Raw genomic sequence first — 18,135 nt, 5'->3', positions numbered from 1 at the left:
GTTGGCTGGGGATTTCTAGTACTAAGCTCAGTTTTCAAGTAGTCTAAAACTAAACAAAAAAATTAACATTTCATTTTTGAGGAAACAAAAATTGTTTAAAGTAGCAGCACATTCTAAAATCAAGACTTCCAGTCCAAGACTACAAGCACCAAGACATGCAGTACTAAACACTAGACATGCACTGTTCAAACCAGAGTCAAGTTAAACACTTGTTACATGTGACATGGGAGCTCCAGTCAGAAAATAATTACTGAAACCAGTAGTAATATATACCATTATTTTCTTTATTCAAAATCAGAGTAAAATATACACTGTCTTTTAAAAGTTATCTACCCTCCAATTCAAACTTTTGAATATGTCAATCAGGATAAAACAATATTATGCAACAAACAAACAAAAATTGAGCCCTAATTCTTCATGCACTAGTTTGACAGTAATTGAGAAATTTTTGATTTGGTTAAGTAGCATGCTTTTAATTTACTGATATTAACATAGAAATCATCAATATAAGACATTTAACTTGGTATAAAAAATATTGCCAAAAGCATATGCAGCTAGTGAAAGCAATTAATATATAAATGTTTATATAAACATTTAAAATATACTTCAAAATCCAGATACAAAATTAAGTGATACAGAAGTCATTTAAGATTATTAAGATTATAATATATAGCATGAACAGTTTCAAAAACTTCATTTTGAATTCCAATTAGTTGTCTTTGTAACTATCAGAGCAAATGTATACATGAATTTATGCTTCTAGAGTTAATGTATACTTGCATTAATGCTTCTAGAGTATACTTGAAAAACTGGTTTTAAGTGCTTCGAGAGATAAATTACACTCTCAGTACTGCTATAAAAAGAATGGACTAAAGTATTTAAAAACTGGTTTTAACTTGACTCTGCCTGACAGATTTATTGCAACACAGAAATCCAACCCTGATAATACTACATTTTCCAGGAAAATATATACATAAAAATAAATCCCATATATGAAAACAAAATATATGGCAATGTAAAATCTTCTAGTACAAAATCTGAGGGAATGTATCCAGTGATTGTTCCTAAACAATTGACTCGCCACAACTATTTCAATTTTTTTTCACCCATACAGCACATACCTCAAAAGTAAATATAAAATACAAAAAAATGAAATCACAGCAAAATAAACTACACACATGGTTATTACATGAGCAGCAAGCAATAATCTACTAGTATTTATCAAACTTGGTTCAAGATGAAATTTTACATTTGTTACATTTACATTTTTAAAACCATTATGAAAATTTTTTTAAAGGGTGGAGTATTTGATACGCATCTACTGACACAAGTTATTTTTGTAAAAACTAGAATCAAACTGATTGATATGAAGAACATTTGTTGAAGTGTTATCTTTAGATTAAAAATGGAAAATACAGCTTTTGATTAAGTAAAATCTAGGAAACATGATTTTATATCTTACAAATATAATAGTATAATAAGGATATGAAAGACTATGCACAAAAAGAATGAGTAAAAATCACAGCAACATGAGATAGCAAACACTACAACAAGCAGTAAGTAGAGCAAAATATCAGAAATGACATCTTATAGCTAAGGCTAAGTCATTACTTGAAAACTTTTTTTAACAAGCTGAACTTTTTAGATTTCTTATGAGATTTTGATATGCCTGCTTCACTAAGTTGTTTTTCTAAAGTTCCTTCTAAATCATCTTCAAGTGAAGCCTGAGATTCTCTTTTCTCTGATTTACTTTTAGATTTTGATTCTTTACTTTTTTTACTTTCCTTTGTACTCCCTTTGCCCTTTGAAGGCTTTTCTTTTTTATCAGCCCCATTTTTTTCTGGTGTTTCTAGCTTGACTGGTTTCATTTCAACAGATGCTACTTTTTCAGGAACAACCTCTGAAGGTCTAGTGCATTGTTGAACTGAAGTTGAAGCATCAACATGACCCTTCTGAGCATCTTCAGATACAGTGGATGCATCAAGATCAACCTCCTTTGCAGCATCATCTGTGAGTGGTGTGTCAAGTATGTCATCAATGTCATCTAGGTTATAATCATCTGGAGCTTCTGATGTCTCAGACTCTCCATGACTCAGTGATCTCACTAGATCTTGCCCTGTACTGGGGCTTTCAACCTCAGGGTATTTTTCTCTCAGCTGTTCTACAGTTATTTCCTCATCAAAGGCAGTGGCCTTAATATTATCATTTGGATCTAATGTTTCAGTTTCTTCTAGGACAACTTTTTCACATTTCTTCTCTGTTTGAACATCAGATTCAACAACAGAGTTCTCTGTTGGTAGCTCAACATCAGATTTGTCCTTTTTGTTTTCATTTTCAGCCACTGTTTCTGAATTTTCTATGGCTTGCTCAACATCAGTTTTATCCATTTTGTTTTCATTTTCAGCCACTGTTTCTGAACTTTCTATGGCTTGCTCAGATGTGTCCATTTTGTTTTCATTTTCAGCCACTGTTTCTGAACTTTCTATGGCTTGCTCAACATCAGTTTTGTCCATTTTGTTTTCATTTTCAGCCACTGTTTCTGAACTTTCTATGGCTTGCTCAACATCAGTTTTGTCCATTTTGTTTTCATTTTCAGCCACTGTTTCTGAACTTTCTATGGCTTGCTCAACATCAGTTTTGTCCATTTTGTTTTCATTTTCAGCCACTGTTTCTGAACTTTCTATGGCTTGCTCAACATCAGTTTTGTCCATTTTGCTTTCATTTTCAGCCACTGTTTCTGAACTTTCTATGGCTTGCTCAACATCAGTTTTGTCCATTTTGTTTTCATTTTCAGCCACTGTTTCTGAACTTTGTATGGCTTGCTCAGACTTGTCCATTTTATCATTTTCAGCCACTATTTCTGAACTTTCTATGGCTTGCTCAACATCAGTTTTATCCTTTTTGTTTTCATTTTCAGCCACTGTTTCTGAACTTTCTATGGCTTGCTCAGATGTGTACATTTTGTTTTCATTTTCAGCCACTGTTTCTGAACTTTCTATGGCTTGCTCAACATCAGTTTTGTCCATTTTGTTTTCATTTTCAGCCACTGTTTCTGAACTTTGTATGGCTTGCTCAGACTTGTCCATTTTATCATTTTCAGCCACTGTTTCTGAACTTTCTATGGCTTGCTCAGATGTGTCCATTTTGTTTTCATTTTCAGCCACTGTTTCTGAACTTTCTATGGCTTGCTCAGATTTGTCCATTTTGTTTTCATTTCCAGCCAATGCTTCTGAACTTTGTATGGCTTGCTCAGACTTGTCCATTTTATCATTTTCAGCCACTGTTTCTGAACTTTCTATGGCTTGCTCAGATGTGTCCATTTTGTTTTCATTTTCAGCCACTGTTTCTGAACCTTCTATGGCTTGCTCAACATCAGTTTTGTCCATTTTGTTTTCATTTTCAGCCACTGTTTCTGAACTTTCTATGGCTTGCTCAGTTTTGTCCTTTTTGTTTTCATTTTCAGCCACTGTTTCTGAACTTTCTATGGCTTGCTCAGATGTGTCCATTTTGTTTTCATTTTCAGCCACTGTTTCTGAACTTTCTATGGCTTGCTCGGATTTGTCCATTTTGTTTTCATTTCCAGCCAATGTTTCTGAACTTTCTATGGCTTGCTCAACATCAGTTTTGTCCTTTTTGTTTTCATTTTCAGCCACTGTTTCTGAACTTTCTATGGCTTGCTCAACATCAGTTTTGTCCATTTTGTTTTCATTTTCAGCCACTGTTTCTGAACTTTCTATGGCTTGCTCAGATTTGTCCATTTTGCTTTTAACATCTTTGTTGTGGTCATCATTTCCATTGAGTGAACTATGACTAGCTAGCTCCAGTGCAGACTGACAGGATTCAGTACTTTCCAGGCCCCCTTCTAAGCTAATATTTATTTTGTTCTTTACGGGATCTGAACCAAAGTCAGTAGAAACTTTTTCAAATGGGGAGGGAGTACTTATAGCATCATAAAATTCTTCAGCATCAGACTCTTCCTCTCCTGATTTGCGAGGCCTAGAGGAAAGTTCTGATGGAAGTTGTAAGAAGGAGCTTCCCACTGAGTCCACCATATCAGGACCTGTTCCTGGACAAGCCTCTGCACTACCTTTCTCATGCTCACTTGCTAACAATTCCATGCTGTTTAAACAACTAACATGCACCGCCTCATCTAACGCCCGGTCTCTGCAAGCACCTGAGGATGAAACTTTCTCTCCAACTCTGCAACCTGAGGTCAGAGCTGGATCAGTTTCATTTTCAGATGGGTGGACAGCATCAACAGGACAAGAGGAGGCAACACCAACAACACTACTGGAAATAAAATGACTGCCACTGACTGTTGTACCTAAAGTTACACCAGGTGACTTCTCCAAGAAATCTTTTGTTTCAGAAGATACCAAGAAAGCACCGGTAGGTAGTGGACCATTGGTAGTTGTAGACTGTTTCTCCAGGACTGGCTCACCCTTGTCATTGGCCATTATAACAAAGCCACTCTCCTGAAAAATGTAATGGGCATTTACTACACAGAAAAACAAATGATATTCATTAGACAAATAAATAGCTTTATTCACAGATTGCCCATTTTTTTGTAACATTTCAAGGAAATATTTTAGTAAGAATTAAAACAAATTTTAAAACATTCTACAGGGATGTGATTTGGCCATGGAAAATAATAGGACATTTTTTTACAGATAGGAAATCAATAAGATTTACTGCAGTTAAAGCAGTCTCACACTGTTTGGTACTCATTTATAGTTTAATATAGCTAATATTTTTTGTTTAAATATTTTAAAAAATTCTGTTACTCTAAATCAGTGGTTCCCTAACTTTTTCGAGTGTTGACCCTCTTTTATAAAAAGTAAGTGACCCGCGACCCCCAAAGAATTAAAAAGTCGATATTAGTAAGGAAATTAATACACACTAAAATAAGATTTTCTAGTAGACTTTCAATATGAATTATTTTTTATAACTGTTTTAATACGATGAGGAAATTGCATGATATTATCTAGACTCAACATTTGCCGTTGAGTTTATGATAAAGCCAACCTCATGTCTCAGCATTTTACTCATTTCTTTGTTTTGTTTTAATTGGGGAAGTTTTGAAAATCTATTCTCACGAAGATATGTAGACACAAAAGGAACTAAAACTCGAAAGGCAATCAATTACACGTTGGGGTATGAATTGCGCATATTACACCAAAATTGAGTGTGTACATGACGCGGATTCATTTTGCAAATCCAAGATTTCATCTTTCAATTCATCGGGAATGCTGGCAAACTTAAGGGATGCAGAGAGTGGGTCAATGCAGACTTCTTCTTTCAGCTCAGAGGAAAATAATGTCGCAGTTTCAAATTTTTATTTATTTCACATTCTGATTTATCTACCACACTGCAGAGTTTCTCAAACATGGCAATATTTCCAAGGTTTATTTTTCTTTGCTAATTTAGCAGCTTAGATACATATGCCCCGCGATTATCACGAAAAAAGATAATATTCGTTCATTTTCCATGAAACTTCAGGTTAAACTTATGTTAGTGTTCAAATATATCTGCTTGGTATGATACTCTCCCCAACCACTCTTTGTCGTTAAAGTATATTAAAAGGTCATGTTTTCCTTTCACTTCCAAGATCATCTTGATTTCATCTTTCAATTCAATAATTGGATCACAACATTTCCTTTTGGCAGCAGAGTACTGTTGTGTAGAAAAGCAGAACCTCGTGATCGTTATTCATGTCTTTGCACAGTTCTTTAAACAGATGACTGTTTAGGACTCCAGTTTTAATATAATTTACGACTTTTATTAGCAATGGAGTCGGAAGAGTCTTGCTGGTGATGGCATACCGGTGAATCATGCAATGGATTCCCTTTGGTTAGGGAGCTAAATCTTTTACGTTTTTCTGAAAGTCTTATTTTGACCCAAACATAGATGACGCACCTCACCATCCGTAAAAGCACCACAGCCGTTTTCCCATTTTAATCCTCCAGTTTCAAAAAACGTATTTATTTTCTCCATTATATCTTCACAAAATAGCAACTCTTCTTTGCTAACATACCTGAATGAATATATTTCACAAAGACAAGCAACTGCTAGCATGAACTCAAGTCTGTTGATTCTTTAACTTGAAAAGCAAACAGCGGTGAAAACTTGATTTCATTCAAAATTTGTTCTTTAACATCTACGGACAAGCCTGTTATAAACCGCTGAATAGTATTATTAGGAAGATAGTTGTTGCATCTTTGCCGCACTGGAATCCCCAGTTTTTCACCATCTTCATCACGCATTGTTTGGTGAGGTTTTATCCTACTGTGTGTGAGGTTTTTTTTTTAGTTTTTTTTTGCTTGGCTATTTCATATGATGCTTGTACTAATGCAGTGTTTCCTTGGTGATAACTTCCCTTTTCGATCAAATCTCTGGCGTTTGCTAATAGCTTCATGCAGACGAAAGAACTCAACATCTTTGTAGGTGTGTTCCGAATGACTCGTCTCAAAATGACATTTTAGGTTTGAAGGTTTTATAGACTCGTTACTGAGAACAACTTTGCACCGTGCTACTGTTTCTCTATTTCATCTCCAGTAATGTTAGTAAAGCCGAATTTAGTCTACCAGTTGGCGACCCCCCCAGAAAGCCCTTCGCGACTACCCTGGGGTCACGACCCCCAGTTTGGGAACCCATGCTCTAAATGAAGACCTGTCTACTGCAATTTAATGGTTTCCCTTATAGATAACTTTTTAAAAATTTTATTTTATAATTTCACAAACATGGAAAAAAAATTATTTCAGCATTAAGCTAATTTTAATTGTAATTATCTAGTTGTACTATTGTTTTTTATTTTAAATTACACCTTATGATGGGCATGGTAAATATGTAAGTCTTCAACAGTGAAGAGCCTAGATCTAGTTTTAGACCACTTGTAATTTGAAAGTTTTAGTTCATGAGATGGTATGAAATCTACTAGATCAGCTGAAATTAGAAAGGATCTGATATTTTTAAAGGGTCTGATATTTAATTTTAAAAGGGTTTTGGAATTAGATCTAATACTTGTAAAAACTTTTAAACAAAAAAAATATTTTGATAGCCAAGTTGCATTGTTATTTATGCTTTTGGAATAGCCAGCCATAGACTGTTATTAAAAATAGTGGGTATATTTTTCTTCAACAAACAAGGCGGTTGGGGTCACAGTGAATTCACATTAGTTTTGAAATCATTATAGTATACTTCATAGGAGGAACATAACTATTTGAGATTGACCATGACTTCATTTTTACTTTGAAGTTGTGAAAAAAAATGAAGGCAGAAAGAAACAGTAGATGGGGTAGATTTAAAAACAGAGGGTAAATTAAAATACTGGTAGATAAATTGGGCTTCCATTAGACCAGCAGTCATGCAAGAAAAATGGTAAGGAAATCAGGCTCGGGAGATGTACTTTTCATTTGAAAAGCAGCAACAGTTTAGATTACATTTCCATATTTTTAATAATAAAATATATATCAGCGGAAAATTCTGACTAAATAAAGTGGGACTGGTCTCCTCTAAACTTTCTCGAAATTTCTTATATAAAACTACAAGGAATGCAACTCTGGATATAGACATGATTTTTAATCAATTTTTAATTACTTAAACTTTTAAAAATAGAATAGAATCTCGTAGAAAAAAGAATCGCATACCAAGTGAACAGCAAACATTGTGTATAATATAATGTGCTGAATATTGGTACTTTAAAAAATTCATATGCTCTTTTTGAGAAATGGGAAATAGTTAAGGTACTACTTCCAGTACACAAAAATTACTCAAATTTGAAAGAAGGCAGAGAATAAGATCATTTACTTAAATGCGAAATTTCATTTATCTATCTGAAACTGTACTCAATTTATAGGCTACCGGAAATTGCTGAAAAAATGATACAGAACTACAAATCTATATATATAATTCTCTTCTTGGAGCCGCTAGAAAACACCAAGCTGTAAGCGCGCTCCCTATCACCCCACCCCTACATGGTCTGGTGAGCTTTGGTTCACGCAAAATGTTTACAATCGTAGAGCCGGGTTTAGTGACGGCTATCAGGGGCAGATAATTTAGTTTGAAATGATTTTAAACTTAGGGGAGGTAACTAAAAGGAGGCTGCTTTCACCGGGGGGGGGGGTAGGGTAGGGGAAAGGAGGGGGGGGCTATCGTCCTTAACAACCTACTGATAGTATTTTAAAGCAAATATTTTCAGTGGCAGCATTGGTACTGTCGAATTCACAAATTATGAATTACTTAAAAGTAGAGAATAAAACAACTGGATAGCGGCGTATGATGCGTCGTGGGTCGGCTCGTCTGATATAATACTCAAATATGAAATTTCATCTACCTAGCTGTAACAGTACTCAAGTTACTGTGCTCACAGACATACACACACATACGGACAAAATTGCAAAACTAAGTTTTTCCGACTTAGAGTTGTACATTGAGATTTGTGAAAATCTTGATTTCAATTTTTTGCACGATCACAATACTTCCTCTATACTTCGTATAAGAGAAATTAAAAATTTAAGATCTGCAAAATTCGAAAATCCCCCCAAAATTCAAAAGCTTGACTTAGGTTTGATTTTGAAAATGGAATTATCGGAGGAAAATTGCAACTGAAAAGGAAAAATCAGATTTCTGCACACAAAAAATCGGAAAAGTCACATCCCATATTCTAGCTCTGATAAACTGTGGTAACCAATTCACAGTACACCTACAGTCTTATGATCATCTTAATCTTACACTTCCTTAAGCTTTTACTAACTCCATTTCATTTTCCTCAAGCTAAGACTATTTATGTTTTTTATCAGTTAAAAATAAACATGTTAAATAATATATTTAACTAAAAGTGCTTGTAGAGTTGAAACAACTTGGACTCAACTGTGCTTGCTTGCTTAACCATATTTTGTAGGCCACACCACCAGAGTAACCATGTTTAGCAAGGGAAGTTTGTGTTATGGAGAAGCATGGATTAAGTGTCAGAATTGTTGGGTAAAATATAGTGTAAAATATAATCTGAACAGCACATTGTCTAGGCACATTTCTAGTTAATACATAAAATAGTATGCCCATCTGTGTCATTTGTATTCATAAAGATATTAGTTTTTATATAGACTTGTTTATCTAAGTACTTAAAAGGCAAAACAGGTATGTTGCAATAATACACTCACTATTAGGTAAACAAACCCTGTGACAGTTAAACTAAACACAATGTGAGTATGTAGGTCTTGTCACAAACAACCACTACAATCCTATCTACTAAAGTGTACTTACCTCTATTAACCGATCTTTAATTTCTAATTGTTGTTTCAGAATGCCTAATTCATGTTCCATAGCTTTAAGATCCCTCTTCATGAAATCATACTCCTGGAAACAGAAAAGTAAGTGCAATATTTAACTTTAGAATTTCCTACTTTAAAAATAAGCATGAATTCTGATTAAATATTATTTTTTTTACTAATGTATTTTATTTTCAACCTTTATTCCCATCTATACAGGTATACATCTATCTATATATATATATCTACCTTTATATATATATATATATATATATATATATATATATATATATATATATATATATATATATATATATATATATATATATATAAAGGTAGATATATATATATATATATATATATATATATATATATATATATATATATATATATATATATATATATATACACACACACACACACACTCTAGAACACCCATAATTCTTTGTATAACTGAGTTTTGGTGTCATTCATAACTGAGTTTAGGTGTCATTCATAACTGAGTTTAGGTGTCGTTCATAATAGATGTCATGCCTGTTTTAAACTTTTTCTTCCCCCCTACCATTCCCCACTGTCACACACATCACAAAAATCCAGACCCCCACATCTGAAAAAAATGTCACATATCAGCCACCATCTTTTAATCTTTTAAAAACACAGATTTCTGTTGAGCATGGTGCTGACCACACTATCCCTTCAGAAGCAGATGAACTCTACTTCACCTGCCCAGTGTATCGCCAGGTCCAATAGGCAACTTTATCATACTCATCACGTTTTATTTATTTTATACACTGACGTACTGTTTACAAACTATTATTTTTAACCAATAAAAGTTTAGACCCCGCTCCTAATAACAATGTTTACTACTATCTTTCGGTTTTATAGTCGGTCACTAAATTGAATCAGGTGTGTCCGCAGGTGCCCGGGAAGGGCTTGTTTTGGCGCCCTGGGCTATCCTGTGAGCGCTATGGTGCATACTTTCATTTTAACAGTGCGATCCAGGGGGTCGGAGTGGTTGAGTCGGTAAAGCTTATGGTTGCTAAACTGAAAAGTCTAGAGTTTGAACCCTCAAGCAGATGAGCCTTGTTAGCTGGGGAAAGCCACTCTTCTAAGAGAGACAACTCCAAAATCAAACAACTGCTGCCTTGCAGTTTGTTCTTGGTTGGACAAAGGCTATGGAAGTAAATCCAAAAAGAACAGGCTGAAATCAGAGTCAATGGCCTCAATGGCACATAACCAGTTGACACGTATACTTAATTGTGCTGGAGAGGATCCATTCCAATACTAAAATTAAGAACGCAGAAGAAGAAAGAAGAATCCAGGGCGTCCTCTGGCGCCCCAAAAGAGTGCTATTTGGCGCCTCGGACCTCCCCGTGAGTGCTATGGCGCACACGTTCGTTTATGTGAGTGCAATAGACTATGATAAGTTGGGGTATTATAATCGTTTACTAAGTTGCACCAGGCGGTTCCGCCAGTGACCCGTGAGGGTGTGATTTGGAACCCCATGTTAGACTGTGACCACTATGCGTTTATGTTTGCATTTAAGTTTGTGTTCATGTAATGTGTTATTATGTATTATTGTTTAAGATTAGGTTTGCTTTTGCGTTTTTTGCATTTGCATTATATTTGTTTTTGCATTTTCTTTTGTGTTTAGGTTTGTGTTTGAATGATGTGTGTTGCATTTGTGCTTGTGTTTTAGTTGTTTTTTTTTTTTTTGCATTTGCTTTTACATAGTGTTTCTGGTGCACCGTGATTTCCAACTTTACAATTTCTATGTGGTAAAATTAAAACAAAAAAATCAACACTGACAAGTGCTTTAAACCCATACCACTTACAGGCTCACTAATGCACTGTCATCTTGACAAGCAAGTCATATACATTTTGGTGAAAATATTTTGTATTATTTAGTTTACTCTCCAAAGCCACTCTTTGCCATTGAGTAAAATTACACAAAATATTTTAAATTAAATTAAATCCTAACTTAACCTATTCTATTGCTATGAAACAAAGATTGATATACAATATATAAGGCCTAAAATAGTTGAGTAAAGAACTCAATTATTGTGTTTTATACTTTTTGTTTTTAACTAATTAATTTTGGTTTGGCCTAGATTTCCCTAGATTCTAGATCTACTTGTTCTCCTACAGAGCTAAAAATAGCTTAAATCTAATTTATGAGTAGATCTAAATTCATTGTATTCTAAAATTAGATGATCTGTGAAGCGTATAATAATGATCTGTGAAATTGATAATAGTGTTGGAACCTAATAAAAATAACAGATATAGTTAAATTTATGGCTGAGAGAAAATTTAGCTTTATAATGCATTAAACTTTAAATGGTCTAATTTTCCCAGAACTGCTTGTTGTGAAAATAAGTAAATAAAGTATTTACTCTCTCCTTGTATAATTAAAGGTTTGTTTCTACATATGAATATATTAATAATTATAAATGTCATTTACTAAATGTGTGTGTCTAAACATTCTGTTGAACTTAAGGTGCAACAAATCTTACCCTGCTTTTTTCTTTGTATTCTCTCTGCAGCTCAGTGTAACCCTCATCTTGCTCCTCTAGCTGATCTTTTAAAAGCTCCACCTGATACACCAGGGATTGCTTCTCATTATCCAGCTGGGCGCTGGTCATCATGGCTGCTTTGTATTTCTCTTCCAGTTCTCTAATTTCTGCCTGAAAACACAGCATTTCATGTTACATCATCTAACTAGACAAAAACTTGACGTCAAGACTTGATCTTACTGAAAATAATGTACATTTTCTTAAGAAATTTGCCAGACTAATGCTGGAAAATATCCTGCTCTAAAGGGAAGACATAAGGAGAAGCAAACAAAAGTAACATTCCAGAGCAGAAAACTGGCAGTCCATAAACCCTCATCTGGAAGAACATCACAAGCAGATGCTAATAGTGAACACAAGAGCAAATTTTAGGAGTCACAAGGTTGCAAGGCGCACTTAATGTAATGGAATACATTCACAATAAAACTACTGGCTTAATAGCAAAGATAAGACAAAGAGAATGTTATTTCCTTGCCCTAAGGACTGTCATTTTGAGTTTTAAAAGAGCTCTCTGCCACAGCACCTGCTTCAACCATCTTGTATCACAACTTAAAAATATGGGACACTGAATTTTTTTTTATATTTTGTTTTTATAACCACTGCTAGAATATAACAATCATATAGTTTCAACAGTCTAACAAATTTATTGACTTTATTAGTTTAGGAAAAAAACATTTCTCTGTATCAATTTCAGTCAATTTTAAAAATATGCATTTACAAATTTACATTCCAAAATAAATTCACTTCAAATTAAAAAAAAAAACAATTAGAAAATTGATACCAAAATGTAATATGTAGAATTTAACATCAAAATGTATTATGATAACAACACACTCAAATTGTTTGTAAATAAATAAGATGTATAAATCAAAGTACAATTCACTTTAACTAAAACTTGAAGCTGTGATAATAAGGGAAATAAACAGCAAATATTGAAATTTCAACTAAGGCAACTCTGCAGTCGAAATAAAAGCTAAAAATATTTGACCCTGGCTTATTGACAGGACCATGAACATAGAAAATTATATTCTATATTTTTTACACTGATGATTTTTTGTTTTAAATTCTACTTAACTCTAAATGCAACTTAAAAATCTAGTAGTTCAACAAAAAGATTATTATATTAAAGCACAGGAGAAACACTACTTGAACATGCATTGACAAATCCATCTGTGTGGCTGCTGGCTCATGCACATGATTAGAAAAATCATGGGTTTGCTAGTTTCACACATACCACTTACCAGTTTAGCACTTCTTTTCTGTTGTCATGTCAAAACAAAAAGACACATAAATAAATCATAAAATTAAAGATAAATTGAAACATCAAAACATAAAGCTGACAATAACTCCATGATTTATTTTTAAGAGCTACTTGTTTAATTGGTCACTATAAATAAAAACAAAACATCTCTACTTTGACCATGTAATATAAACAAGTCAGTACCAGGAGAGAAACTAGTACAAAAACAATGCATTTAAAAGAGTTGAGACAAGAAAGATAATTAATTTCACTAAAACACAATTGATCCTAATGATAGTTTAAATTAAATGTAAAATAAAATTGTAACTATAAAAATAAAATAAAAATTAGAAGAAACACAAAGTCTAATAGAATTAAAATGTAGTTTAAAATAAGAACTATAAAGATGTTAATGCTAGTTTTATTCTTTCTGATACATTTTTTTTTATTAATTCAGACAACTATGAATGATAATTCTTCTTATCTGCTTTTCTTTTTGGATTTGCTTCCATAGCTTTTGTCCAAACAAAAACAAACTACAAGGCAGCAGTTGTTTGATTTTGAAGTTGTCACTCCTAGAAGAGTGGCTGTCCCCAGCTAACTAGCCTCATTGCCCGAGGGTTCGAACTTGAGACTTATTAGTTTAGCAACCATGAGCTTTACCGACTCAACCACACCCACCCCCTGCCTCTATTCTGAATGTTAGAATTTAAAATAAGTGTAAATCTAGGATACATTATTTCGCTCCTTGATCAATGTTATTGTTAAGTGATGATATACCGTAAACCTTTTATGCTGCAACTATATTTAATTTGTTGTTCCAACAAATTTGGGATTGGTTTAAAAAATAGTTTTCAAGTTGTACTTTTTCTATTACTTGCTACTTATAACTTTTTGTTAATGTCTGCTTATTGATTTCCTATTTTTAAAGATATTTATAATTAACTCTGTAAAATTTAATTTGCATCTGCAGTGAAACTACTACCCATGTAGCGAGGTAAAAGCTATAGAAATTGTAATAAGAAGATAATGTTACAGCCTTAATTATTAATTACAATTATAGGTATATTCTCTAATGAATACTCCAACAACTGTAGTTTAAATAAACACCTTAAAGATGATGATTTAATAATGAACAGAAATACAAAAAAAAAAACTTCCATAAACAGCATAAAGACATGCTCTTCTTATTTCATGCCATGTAGGCTGTACAGATTGTAGCTTATTTACTTTACCTTAAAATCCACATCTTTAACATCAGAATCATTTGACTCTGTACTCCCCCGTCTGGAGCCTGACCTAGAACCTGACAACTGCCTCATCTGAGAACGTAAAACAGATCACTTTTAAAAGCCTTCCTACACCAGAATTCTTATCATCTGCTATTATTTTCAATATTAATGATATTATTACCTTTGAAGATACATGTTCATTTGTTAGCTCATATACTCTATCTTGCTTGCCTTCAGACTGGAAAAAGAATTTTAAATGATTCATTTAGTAAAAATGTAAAATTACGTTTTAGCTTAGAACCATAATTTTGTTCAAACAACATTAATTATTAAAAAATAATCTCTGTTGTAAATACATTAATGTGGTGGATACATGAATGCACAGATATAATCAACCAAGAACCAATGTGTTTAAATAGAAAATTCTTGGTTGAAATATGTTTAATTTCTGTTCTTACTTCTTTCTCTTGTTTTTCAATTTCTTTCATCCTTATTTCTCGAGCTTCTGCTCTAGCTGCCCGTTTTGCCGCAAGACGTGCTTCTGCCTACAATAGATTTTTTTTTTTATTTAAGAGAAATCAATCAAAAGTTTAAAATCAATCATGTTATTAGGGTATATATGTTTTAAACTAGTTATGTTGTATAGTTTCACATGGATAACTCAGTAGCTTAACAAAAAAAAATACTTTTAAAAACATGTATCCCCTTGCTTATTTTCTTCTAATATCCCTATGACAAATTATGATGTGCCTAAAAATAACTGATTAAGATGTCCTAGGATGGTGTATATGTAGAACTGAAAATTTTTTAATTCAATAACTAATAATATGAGAGCCTAATAAAAACTATAAAAACAATTTTTAAAAGAAAGAACCTAATTCAGCAAATTTGAGCATAGAATATTTTTATACACTACATGTAGCCTTTATTCATTTTACTAACAGAAATAGAATACTAGTTTGCAACAGCTTTCAATAAATGATTGCTTACTTCTTTTGAAATCATATTTAAAGCCTGATCTTCAGCTGAATACTGCTGCCGCATATTGCTTCTTCTACGCCCAGCAGACTGTGAACTCATCTTAATTAGAGTTGATTAAATTCAAGGATTAACAGCTAAACAAGGTTTGAATAGTCTGTCACTATTATTTTTCAAAGCTGGAAAAGCTCTTTAGCATATCAGTAGTATTTCTATATTGGAATCTGTAAATCTAAACCTGTAAAAAAAAAGTAAAAAAGGATAATTTACAGGGCCTATAGAGTTGATACTGAATGCCATTATTGCAATCATGATTGCATTCACCAATATCTACTCTACAATTTAAATGCTGTTGTTAGTATTCTACAGAAAATACTATTAAGTGTTTTTTTAACTCAGACACTAATAATTTATTAGGCCCTAACAACAAACGAACACACCTATTTGTCTTTTGTACTGGTAGCACTAAAACTCCAGTATTTAAATACTGATTATAGTAAAGAATCCTCTTTAGAACTATAGATCCATTGAGCAGATGAAGTAGAGTTAGTGTTTCTTGACCTCAGCATATCAAGGGAAGGTGTGGTCAGCACTATAACAGCCACCTTTACTTTTCCTAACATGAGTTAGGTACCCATCAGAGCTGGGTGGACTTAGGAATGTAATGTTCTAGTTTTACAGACTTGGACCCAGATTCAAACTCGGTACTTGCTAGTGAGAAGCCTCGCACTCTATGGCTTAGACCACACCATACCACAGTTGCTGATTATACATGTACTAAATAATATTACTAGCCTAAATAATGGGATAGATCTATTTATTATTTATTCAGCCTAAGGCCTACATTTAGTGTAAATTTAATTCTTTTACGCTTCTCTGAGCATGATCATCTCAAACTCCAGTGATACCTTTACCTATATCTAATCTTAGAATCTAGAACCCTTCTTGATCTATCTACTAGATTAAGGCTTAATAAAAATAATTTCAATAAAATATAGGCCCTATAGATTCTAGATAAAACTAGGCTCTAATAGCTAGTCTTAGAATTTACTGCTAAGTAGAGTGACATGTAGAATTAGTTATTTGGTGAATAACTAATATAAATAAAATATTAATAAAGTAGGTAGGCCTAATTAATTAAGTAACAAGGAAACATTTTTGTATTTTTCAAAACATAATACCTCCTCAAAATGTGAAATAATTATTAAAATGTAAGGAGTCACCTGTTTTTCACATTACTAGTCGTGGGCGATTTTACATACATAGGCCTACCTACTACCTATCCTATATCAGCAATAGATTACCTAAGTAATAGATCTAAGTAATGAGTAAGTAAGTAGATCTACTAAAAGTTAAAGTAAAAGTTTTAAAAAGTAGTGTAGCTGGACCTAACTTAATAGAAGTTAATAGACTAGAATAGTACTATCTAGAGATCTACATCTACTAGCAGTACTCTCGCGTACTGTTGTAGATCTAGAGAATCTAGATCTAGATTCTAGTAGGCCTACACAGTAACTACACACAAGTCAAGTTTTTAGTTTTAGTTTTACTCAGTTTAGTAAAGAAAGGGCCCAGCCCAGAAGTATCATAAAAGTAAGATTTAGAATTAATAAATATTAAATAAATACAGATAGATCTAGATCAATACTTTCAAAAGAGGTTTATAAATCTAAGGATAATATATATTATAAGCATACTCATTGTTAACTAAGGCTATCAATGTGTTTTCAGCGTTTTAAACATTAAATTAAATTAGCTAATTAGAAGCCGACTACATTGTGCATTAGTCAAGGATATGGTTTCAGGAAGAGGATGGGACGGCATCCATGTTTTCAAAGTAGATAACACCCGGATGTTGATGAATGCGCATTGGTCTCTGATTCTTTAGGCTAGGCAATCAACAAATAAATGAACATTATCTAAATCGAAGGAAAGGCCAATTCTGTTATTTTGTAAACATCTGAATGTATAATTAAAAAGTGTTTTTCCCCTTTCTACAATCTACTATAAATAAATAATATTTTTGTTTGTTGCTTTAAGCATACTATTTTGGTGTTCATTATATATCATGGGTTGAGCGGACGGTAGATGGGGAGGGGTATGACATATGGGGTCATCCATAAATGACGTCACGCTTTTTTTGACGATTTTTACCTCCCCCCCCTCCTCTCCGTCACACGTCGTCACAAAAGCCAGACCCCCCCCTAAAATGACGTCACACCTCAACCTACAACCCCCCTCAAAATTGCAGTTGAATTTTTTAAAAACATCGATATTTTTCCAAAATCTTGTCTAAACTATTACAATTTATTAAAACAGTTATCTAAAACGCGAAATAACGTCTAAAATTCGTTTTCTAACATTGCTTTTTTATAATGCAAAAATGTGACGTCGCAACATCTGACCCCCCCCCCCCCTCCCCCTCATCACACATCGTCACAAAATTACGGACCCCCCCTCCCCCCTACGAGTGTGACGTCATTTATGGATGACCCCTAAGTAGTGTAGGCCTAATAGGGCCTGTGGCAATTTTAATTATTTATATTTTTTAATAATATTTACTTTACTATTTTTCCATATATACACATATATATATATATATATATATATATATATATATATATATATATATATATATATATATATATATATATATATATATATATATATCGAAAAAATGATACAATTGACAACTATGTTAAAAATTTCAGAAATTCTATATTATGTGAACCGCACCGGATGAAACCATTTAGGGGGTGACACCAAGACACACAACTTGCAAGACATATAGAATAAAAATATTTTTTAACAGAGAAGAAAAAAGGATGTGACGCCATAAGGTGCCGCAC

At 33.1% G+C, this 18,135-nt stretch overlaps 1 protein-coding gene across 4 annotated transcripts; it reads right to left on the bottom strand.

Moving 5' to 3' along the window:
• Positions 1-270: 270 nt before the first annotated feature.
• LOC131956147 (myb-like protein X) lies at positions 271-17,137 on the bottom strand. 4 transcript variants are annotated; one of them, XM_059320596.1, is made up of 10 exons: positions 16,984-17,130; positions 15,299-15,524; positions 14,767-14,853; positions 14,490-14,546; positions 14,312-14,398; positions 13,078-13,095; positions 11,780-11,950; positions 9,262-9,354; positions 3,751-4,475; positions 271-3,312 (listed from the first exon to the last, which is right to left on the bottom strand). In XM_059320596.1, exons 2-10 carry the CDS (start codon positions 15,386-15,388, stop codon positions 1,608-1,610), a joined length of 3,033 nt encoding a protein of 1,010 aa, XP_059176579.1. In that variant the 5' UTR covers positions 15,389-15,524; positions 16,984-17,130; the 3' UTR covers positions 271-1,607. The 4 variants fall into 4 exon arrangements, with proteins under 4 accessions (XP_059176579.1, XP_059176563.1, XP_059176557.1 ...); XM_059320580.1 differs by having other exon boundaries at positions 271-4,475; positions 17,062-17,137; XM_059320574.1 differs by having other exon boundaries at positions 271-4,475; positions 16,984-17,131.
• Positions 17,138-18,135: the final 998 nt, after the last annotated feature.

This window comes from Physella acuta, unplaced genomic scaffold (genome assembly GCF_028476545.2).
Source record: "Physella acuta isolate Inbredline_101_S28 unplaced genomic scaffold, ASM2847654v3 ptg000079l, whole genome shotgun sequence".
NCBI lineage: Eukaryota > Metazoa > Mollusca > Gastropoda > Physidae > Physella > Physella acuta.
Note: the sequence above shows the minus strand (reverse complement) of the source record. Positions and strands in the feature narration are given on the sequence as shown.